At 43.3% G+C, this 9,771-nt stretch overlaps 1 protein-coding gene across 1 annotated transcript; it reads left to right on the top strand.

The window, feature by feature from the left end:
• The first annotated feature begins 394 nt into the window (after nucleotides 1-394).
• LOC115399246 (cyclin-J-like) lies at nucleotides 395-5,024 on the top strand. Its single transcript, XM_030106526.1, has 6 exons — nucleotides 395-479; nucleotides 690-781; nucleotides 1,444-1,654; nucleotides 1,731-2,030; nucleotides 4,486-4,645; nucleotides 4,724-5,024. The coding sequence occupies exons 2-6, from the start codon at nucleotides 713-715 to the stop codon at nucleotides 5,022-5,024; spliced, it is 1,041 nt and encodes a 346-aa protein (XP_029962386.1). The 5' UTR covers nucleotides 395-479; nucleotides 690-712.
• The last annotated feature ends 4,747 nt before the right edge of the window (nucleotides 5,025-9,771 follow it).

The raw sequence follows: 9,771 nt of genomic DNA, 5'->3' as shown, positions 1-9,771 counted from the left end.
TTACTCTACAAAGGGGTAACAGTTGGCTGCAAAAGGTAAGTGCCCGAAAGTCTACTTGATGATTGGTTGCTCCCTTTTCTGTACTTATTTGTAATTGGCTGCGTCCCGTGCAACTCCAGAAATGACAATGAAGTGATGCGTTCACGTGAATAGATACAACTTTTTTTCCCCTCCTTTCAAGAGAGGGAATCGACGTTCATCTGACAAGTTAATTCAAACTTGTTTGAATCAATTTTTTTGTTCACATTTAAATGACTTCACTGGTGAAGCGGCGGTGAACAGTAAACAAATCTTTGCAGGTGATTATCGCCACTTCCCATAACTTTCCGGAGTTTGTCTGGATCACGTCAACGCGTCATTCGCGGTGGTTTTCGGAGCGTACTTGAACGCAGCACGCCTCAATGACTACAACAATGTGCGCGAATGGAGGTTCAGTTCAGTGAAACTGCCCGTAATTTTCACTTACATGTGCTCAGTGGGTGAGTGTGCACGTGTCAACGTGTAGTTTTTCAAGAATAAGTCCCTCGCCGGAGAACATGTCACAATGAAAGCGCTCCGGCTCTGTGTACTGCTGCTGCGACTTTCAATGTCACGTTGTGTGTCAGACACTAGAGTTTCTTTTGCTTTGTTAGCATCTTCCTCAGTGAGAAACAGTTGATTGACTGCATGTCGTGTCTTCTGCCTTTCAGAGGTTCCCACAGCACTGTATTAAATGGAGCTAGAGGACCAATGGTGGAAAGGACAACTTGCTGCAGATATATACCAGGCGCTGCGATACAAAGTGAGTGGTACACAATAAGTTCAGCAGGGGCTGCTAACAGAGATCAGAGAAACCCGAGGAAAAAGTAACAAAGTAAAAGCTTTGAATTTCATGCATGACGTTATCTATACTCATTCCAAATGAAAAAAACACATGACAGATTAGACGGATTACTTAATTTTCACTCCATTAAAATGTTTCTACTTTTTATAAATCTTTTTGAAAATCAAATCTTTTTAAAGCAATCTGTTTTTTTTATTGAAACCACAGTTAAAATAATTGCTTTTTTAAACTCATAGATCATTGCTTTGAGATCTGTAAAGTTTAAATCTGTTTCCTGCTTCATTATGAAAGTCCTTATGCCTTTTGTGCTCATCAAAAAAAAAACAAAAAAAAAAACAAAGGATGAACTGATTTGACTTAATTTTGTAACCAAAAAGAAGGTCAGCAACTATACAAGTGATGAAAATAATGTTTGTATGCAGTCCTAACTAGAGGATGTTGTCCATGCATTTTAACATCAACCATCAAAAAATCTAATTCAATAAAAATAAACTGTAGTGGCCCAGGATGTCTTCCTAATGCCATCCTGTGAAGGAAGATAGTCACTAATACTTAACACGGGACCTTATGGGAGTTTTTCCCTTATTCTTGAGATGTTGTGTGTGTCTGCTGTCTGACAGGAGCTCAAGTTGCCTTCCTACAAAGGTCAGTCTCCTCAGCTCAACCTCAGACGCTACTTTGCGGACCTCATCGCCACCGTCAGCAACCGCTTCAAACTATGCCCTGCAGCCAGACACCTGGCTGTCTACCTGCTGGACCTCTTCATGGACCGCTACGACGTGACGGTGCAGCAGCTCCACATGGTCTCCCTCTCCTGCCTCCTTTTGGCCAGTAAGCGTGCTCTTGACATCATACGGCCTGTAGTCCGGTTTCATTTGAGTAATGTCTGGGTTTCTCTTTGCTGCAGGTAAATTTGAGGACAGGGAGGACCGGGTGCCGAAGCTTGAAACTCTGAATAACCTGGGCTGCATGAGCTCCATGAACCTGGTCCTGACCAAGCAGGGTTTACTGCACATGGAGCTGCTCCTGCTGGAAACCTTCCAGTGGAACCTGTACCTCCCTACAGCCGCACACTTCATAGAGTACTACCTGTCCACTGCTACCCAGGAGGGAGACCTGCATGACGGCTGGCCGATGACTTGTCTGGAAAAGACCAAACTGTACATGGCCAAGTATGCAGATTACTTCCTGGAGGTTTCATTGCAAGGTACAATTTATTTTGAGAGTTTATTCGGACCGTTTGCAGAAAAACTTGAAGTGGAAATGTTTTGTAGAATGGAATTGAAAACCAAGTGCAACGGTTTGCAGAAGGAAAATAGTTTGTACACACTACTCACAAAAACTTCATCTCAGGATGAACCTAAATTCAACCTTCTGTAAACGTTTGATTGCACCCGCCCAACTGTTCAGCGTTTCAGTGCTTTTTTGCACAACTGGCTGTTCTCTTAACAAGAACCTTAACAGCAACATTCACAACAGGTGTTTGATCCGGAATCAACCAATGAAGTTCCTGGTTCAATTAAAATTGGTATTTAAACAGTCCTGCTCATCATGCTGTTCACGTGTTGACACCATGAGACCAAGACCACAACAAATAATTGATCAACAGCCTCCTCATGGAAGGCCTCAAACAGGATGTCCTCAGATGGAAGCCTTAACACACCATTTCCCATAAGTTTAAAGTGAAATCTAAATATCCCTAACTTTTCGTGAGTAGTATATGTACCCAGTGCAAATGAATGGAACAACCATCTCCAGAGCTTTTGGCAAAACTGTAACAGTCTGAAAGGCATTACAAGTACTTTCTGGCAACTTTTAGGAACCGTTGTCTCAGCTGAGGACCTGCGTGTGGCCCACAGGCCGCCAGATGCATGTCTGTTGTATATATCAGGCTACATTTCATTCAGAACAGTGTGAGAACCTCATGTACCATCAGCTGTGCTGTAAAAATAGCATTTAAAGAGACGTCGCGTACTTATATGCTGAAAACAAAACTTACATTCCTGGAAGCTGCCTCAAGTTCACGCTCAAGATACTGACCTTAACAGTTTATTTAAAAGACACTACATTAACTCCACATTATTCTGTGAGTATAAAAGAAACTACCTTCACTGTGGTGGTTGGCTGGTTTCAATTAATGATGGGCCTCTTCCTGTGTGGAGTTTACATGTTCTCCCTGTGTTGGTGTAGGTTTTTTGCTGACATTTTAGCCTCCTCCCACAATCCAAGAACATACATGATGGTCAGTTCATTCGTGAATCCAAATTATAGAGAAGAGGAACGCAACTCTGTATCAAACAAAGGAAATCAAGTGATAAAAATGGCTCACTGTGGCACCTCGGACTTGTTAATAAAATAATGTGCTGTATCAGACTAGAAGCAGGTGGGAAACACCAACAGGGTGCTGGTGGAAACTGTGCTACTAAAGGCTGAAGCAGGAGAGGAGGAGAACGGATCAGGAGACGGCAAGTGAAGAAGAAGAATACGAAACATGACATGATGGAGAGGCAGAGGTGTTGTGAGCGCAGGAGACCAGTTAGAAGTGAAGTAAAGCTTGGAATAGGACATCAGGGTACAAAACAGTCAGTTTTTCTTCATTACAGGGAATGGAGGTGTAGTACAAAGATATGTCGCCAAGCAGAGGAATGCAGGAGGACAGATCATGGTGGATTTAGCCTCAAAGACGGAATCAGCATTTGGCGTCACATATTTTAGGAAGACTGGCAATCATGGAGGAAGATGCAGGGATTGGTGGAAGTTGCAGAGAGAAGTCTGTTGCATGGGGTTTAGGAAAGAAGTAAAGCCAGCACTGGATTGACGGAGGGTTCTCTGTGTTTCTTTGTTGAAGATGAAGAACAGTGATGTCTGGTAGTAGAAAGAGCAAATGCAACAGAAAAATGCTCTTAAGTTTGATCGGCAGACAGATGGAGAAACCAGGCAGGATTACAAGCAGGTGTGTTGTAATCTGAAGAGAGTCTTGACAATGGCATGAGTTTTATGGACTCCAGGGAAGGGACGAGGCTGGTAATGACCGCAGATTAGGTTGATCAATTACAGAGATGGAAAGCTATTGACAAGTGTTAAGTTTATCAGGAGGTGAAGCAGACTGAATGAAGAAAGTACGTCATTAAAGATGAACAGTGGAAGACACTGGCTGTTGGCTCAGATGAAGAATGAATCTGGAAAGGTGTGGGAGAACTGATCATAGTTTCTGACAGCTCTGTTTCCCTCAGTCGTCAACCACTGTGTGTTTTTACATATGAGAGATGAAGCGTGAGCTGTATGTCAGAGTGGACCCGGACAGAGAGGAGAGTCATGAAATGATCAATTGATCATCGAAAGCTCCCAGACAGGCTGAAGAGGACAATTTCCAGATAGGGGCACTGAGCAAAACACAGCAGGATGTTGAGGTTTTCACTGGGAGTGAGCAGAATGGAATGGACCCCACCTCCAATGACCTCGTGAAAGCAAGAACAGATGTAGCCTCATGGTGTTTCCTTACATTATATTGGTACAATTAACCCAAGGACCTCAACTCTCCATCTTTGGAGACGTGCTTATTGAAGATCAAGCAGAAGTGACTTTTCTTCAAAATAAACTTGATGGCGTGAAGTCATTAGTGTTTGTGTGCAATAACTGTTTTTGCTCCTCTCTTTCCACAGACCATGTGTTTTTGTGTTTCACGCCCTCGTTGGTGGCCGCTTCATGTGTGGCGGCTTCACGGGTCATCCTCCACCTGACCCCCACGTGGCCCCCCCGACTGCAGCGCCTGACGTCCTACACGTGGGAGAACCTGGTGCACTGCGCTGAGAAGCTGCTCCTGTGCGTGTCTAAAACGACCTTCGCCATCCGCAGTAGGCCGACCGGACGCTGATGACGATCTCTGTGTTTTCCCTGCAGCGCGCACGACGGCGACGTCAAAGAAGCCAATAAGCAGAAGTGCCCGGCGCCCGCTCAGCAGACGCACACGGCGTTCATCGGTTCCGGCCACTCGGCCGCCGTAGTGCAGTACTCGCACTGCTCCAGCGCTTCCTACCACCAGCAGGCGACGCAGGCGGGCCTGACGCCGAACAGCCCCCCGCACAGCAACCCCCAGACCACCTTGGCCTCCCTGGATCCAAAGCCCACCTCCATCTCCGGCATGGCGGCTTACCCAGTCAGCATGCACTACTCCTGCACCGCTCCCTGCTTTGACCGGTAACAGAGGTGTGGACGTTATTTGTTGGAAGAGATGATGCTCTTGAACATAACTGAGTACACTGCAGGAAGTGAAACGAGGTGTGTTTTTAATTTGAAGTGACTTGATAAAACTGCCGCAGCACTTTGAACCCTGAGGTGTACGCGATGTGCAATACGCCTACACTGCTTTAATTTTCTGTGTAGAGCCTGCACGAGGACTTTCTGTTCCCCGAGATATTCAAAGTATCTGATGTGAATGTTGGTGTGAGGTGCTGAGAGGCACAGTGTGCGCGTAGTGCCCGCTGCTGTTACTGCTTGATTTAGCTCCAGACCAAAAAAAAAAAAAAAAAAAAAAGTCTCATATTTATAGAAACTAAAATACAATGGCTGTGCCTACGACTTCTGGAGACTACGTCACTGTGGCACACGCAAAGAGCAGTAACGAAAAAAGAGATTTATTTGGATTTGTTGGTGAGATAAGAGTTCACAGTTTGTGTAGGTGTTGATTTTTGTTATTTTATTTTTGTTGGACACATGAAAGAAATTGAACACCATGTGCAGAGAAACTTCTTGCTGTTCTGCAGACAGAGGATTTCAGTCGGTGCTGTCCACTTCTAACATAATAGTTTTAAAATAAATTTCTGTTAAACTGTGATTTTCATCTGCTGGATTTTTTTTTTCTTCATTGGAGCAAATACTACACTTAATCTTTTCTGTTTTGCTGTGACATCCGATGATAGCACACTGCCTATTCTGAGTGAGATATTCCAACATTTCATGGAAATGATCGGCTCATTTTCGATTTGATGATGGCAGCTCACGATAGTAATGAAACTGCTGCTCTCATTTATTTTACTAAATACATTTATAATCAACAGTGAAGAGACTTAACCATCATACTTTAGGTGACGTTATCAATAAAATGTGGGTTTTATGAGGGAATGCAAAGCTTTGCTATCAGCCAGATTATTTTTTTTTTGTATTTAACATATTTTAAATAGTCTTTTTTTTCCTGATCTCTATCCACATTAGTCCTTCTGATATGACATGGCAGTTTGCAGCCTGCAGAGGGCAATGTGAGCCACACTTTTTGGGGTGATGCTTCCTGAATCTTCCCTGCATATGTTGTGTTAAAATATCTTCACCAGCCCAGACATGAGACTAAATAAACATTGTCACCCTGGCAGCCATTTAATTCATGCACTATTGCCTCTTAAAAAATCACAGACGGAAGCATCTGCTGTCAAGTGTTTGAGCTGAAAAAAAAAAAAGATAAAGATACTGCAAATGTGAAAAACATATTTATGTAGTTTCTCTACAGTCAGAACAGTTTTATTGCCCTTGAAGTGAAGATGAATGAGACTGGCTGCTCTAAAGCTTGAGATAAATATTTATTCTGCTGTATTAACAGTGTGCACCACATGCCCTCATTCTTCCTGGCATCAAAGGAGGAGGACATCTTTAGAATGAGATTCAGAAAACTGCTCTCTCCCCTCCTTACATAAACTCTAAATCAATTTGTTTTCTCTCCACCTCAGCCTTTATTATATTGCATGTTTATTCACTCCTGGCACAGGACTGCGGGCTTTTCATTAAAGGTGGCCCCTCAGGGTTCAATACGACCCTCATTTAAGTGAGTTACTGTTAGAAAACAGCACGCTCCAGCCTGACAGGAGCAACACTTGTGAATAAATCTTCTGCGCTCTCAGTATCCCTGCTCGTCACACTGTGGCAGGCTTTACTAAAATAGCATTTCCGATCAGCAGCGGGAGGCTTCCTGTGGAGGAGGAGGCAGACTTGATGAACCTGGAGACGAGCAGCCTTCTTTATGATTCTCTCCAGAATAAGTTTGCCAAAGCAGTGGGTGACACTGGGATTTACGAAGCCAGCTCCATGTTTAATCTGCTCACTGCTTCCTGGGAGGCAGTGTGGAGGAATCCTGGCTGTCTGACTCTGGCACTGGGGAGTTTGCATGTGCTCCCTGTGCATGGTGGGTACGAATAATCTTCAAAGTCCAATACGATGCAGAAACATGTCATGGTTTCTATCATTACCTTCAAGTGTAAATCTGTGTCTTTCTGCCCTGTGATCGACTGGTGACCCATTTCTGAAATTAAAAAGAGTAAAGCTGTTTAAAAACGAGATCAAACGGCTTAAAAGTACTACTTTGCTGTGGCTTCAACACTCTATAACGCCTCCCCAAAGTAGTATTTGCTGTCTTTTGGATAATTTCATCCTTTCAATGTTTATATTAGTTGAGCATGTTCAGAATATATATTATTATTTATTCTGTGTGCAGCAATGCTTAAAATAATTTCCCTCTGGGATTTATGAAGTATTTCTATCCATTCTAAAATGTTAAAATTGTCTGAAAATCCAGGAAAAGAAGGATAAACCCCCTAAAATTAGGTACTTAAACAGCTGAAAATGTAAAGAGTTGGGTTGTCTTCTCAGTCAGACTCGAGAACTGAAACTTCAGCACTGATCCAAATTCCAAAGTCCTCACATATTTTCTTTGGTTGCCTTTTTTTTTTTTTTTTTCTGCATGGGAAACGCAGCAGCCCACTCATCCATCTGTTGCACCCTGCATGCTAAAACAAGCACCAGAGAGGTTCAGCAAGTTATTTCTCGTTTTCAAAATGCGCACGTGGTGATCACGGTGATGTAATTCTGGGACGGCCGAGGATGAACCCGTACGGTCTGTGTTTTCTGCAGGATTTCTGTGGAAGAAGCCTTTTCTTGTAGAAACAGCAGTAAATGTGTCACCACTGGTCAAACCTGACACCCGAAAAACTGGTTACCAGTGCCTGTATAATTGAGAAGAGCTTATCCCAACTCTTACATTTTAGAAGATATCTCTAAATTTGCTTCCTATTCAGAGTCGAGTTGTTTACATCTGCTCAAATATTAGACCGTACTTGAAATTGGTCATCAGAATGAGGAAATGAAAGCTGGAGGAGTTTCCAGGTATCCTTGGGGGGGGGGGGGGGGGGGGGGGGGGGGGGGTGTTTGGGTGTGAGGGAATTTAAAGGTCACTGAGTGTGAAACAGAAGTTCCTGGATTGTGGGAAGCTGCTGTATGAGCTGGGGAAGTATTTCTATCGCTCCAGTCTCATGTCTCATGGCTCAAACTTTGGGTTTATCAGTTCTGACAGAATGCCATCAAGGCCTCCTGATTAATGGAGGCTTTGTTTGAGCACTAAGGTAGCTGTTCATGCTGTGGGACCAGAATCCCTCACACTCATGTGTGTGGCGCTGAATCGTCTGGTACATGTAGGGTTTGTTCCCGTTTACACAGCAACGATTTCAAGAGAAAACAGCAACACTTTGTTGGATTTGGGGCGTCTGTGTGCATGGCAACGCTGCTCACGGCCACTGAAAATGCAGCTTTTTGGAAACTGCTCCCAAAGTGAAACTCTTCCATTTAAGTGGACATCGTTTTCAGAACATTACTGTGCAAACATGAAAACTTTCCTTAATGAAAATGCATAAAACGAGTTTTCACTTGAATCAATGTCATGTAAATGAGGCCTAAGAATAGAGGGCCCAAGGCAGAGCAAAGCCAGAGGTTTCCATCATGATATATTTGAGCTGTTTATTTAAAGTTCCAAAATTGTAAAGGATTTTTTTTTTACTTTATTTACAATAGATTTAGATCATAGAGTTGAAGGCATACGACACCTAAATGCCACTTAAATACAGTAAATGTGACAGCAGCTTGTGGTCCAGGATCCAGTTAAAGAAGTACCAAAGTACCAGAGAACACACTGAGGTCCCTGACGCTTCACTTTTTCCAGTTCTGTCAGAATTTGAACTGCAAAAGTTAAAAAAAAAAAAAGAAAGTACAGAATAAGATGCTTGGCAGAATTTAGAAGAGGTCTGGTTAACAGCTTATGTTTTGAATGCTCCTGCACTTCATTGGTCATAAAACCCAGAAACCAATGTTTTGCTTTATGTAATCTTTTTTTTTTTCTCTACTGTATCAAAAAAAGAACTCTTTCTAGAAGAGTCCAGAGACTTAATCAGAGGAAATCAGGGCGCCTATAAATGTGAGATTTTCTTTATTGTGGTGGAGAGCACTTATGACCAAAATGTCTGCTTTCAATTTTAATCCTACCTTTTTGTGGAAAATACAGTGAAATGTTAAAAACTATTTATAAATTATATATAGCATAGCTTATAGCTTTATTTTTTGCCAGCGTCACAAACATCTCAGCTCTGGTCTCAGGGCTGTGTGGTGTCCGTTGGTTTGGCGGGCTGGATTGGAGGCTCGTGAAGGCCCACAGGCTTTATGTTTGACACCCCTGCTATGAGGAAAAAGAGATCAGGCAACATGGATTTAGACTAAATAAAGCTGTGGTGTTATGAAGACCCGATCATGTTGCGTGTTTACTCCACCTACATCCAGAACGAGGAAAAGGGAAATTACACAAACAAAAAAAACCCTGTTCTTCTGTTTCCAACCACTTTGAAGAGCGGATAGTGAACGCCGTGTTGGTAGTGGCGCTGACGAATTGGCACAGCCTGCCAGGAGGCAGTGGTTTGGCCAGAGATTAGTTGGCATTTACGCAATCCGATATTACACTGGTGTCTGTCCTGCTCAGCCGGTGGGTGTACACACAGTATAGATTTGAACCCTTTGTCCCTATAATTTGTTGGACCGCTCTCACCGTCCTCTGCATGTCTCCACCGCCTCCCGCTGTCCAGCTGGCACACCGCACAGCTGCTGAGGATGCTCCTCATGCGTTTCCGTCAAGGTTAAGCATCAAG

The sequence above is a fragment of the Salarias fasciatus genome, chromosome 13 (assembly GCF_902148845.1).
Source record: "Salarias fasciatus chromosome 13, fSalaFa1.1, whole genome shotgun sequence".
Classification (NCBI taxonomy): domain Eukaryota; kingdom Metazoa; phylum Chordata; class Actinopteri; order Blenniiformes; family Blenniidae; genus Salarias; species Salarias fasciatus.
The sequence above is the reverse complement of the archived record's forward strand: the minus strand, read 5'-3'. Positions and strand labels throughout refer to the sequence as shown.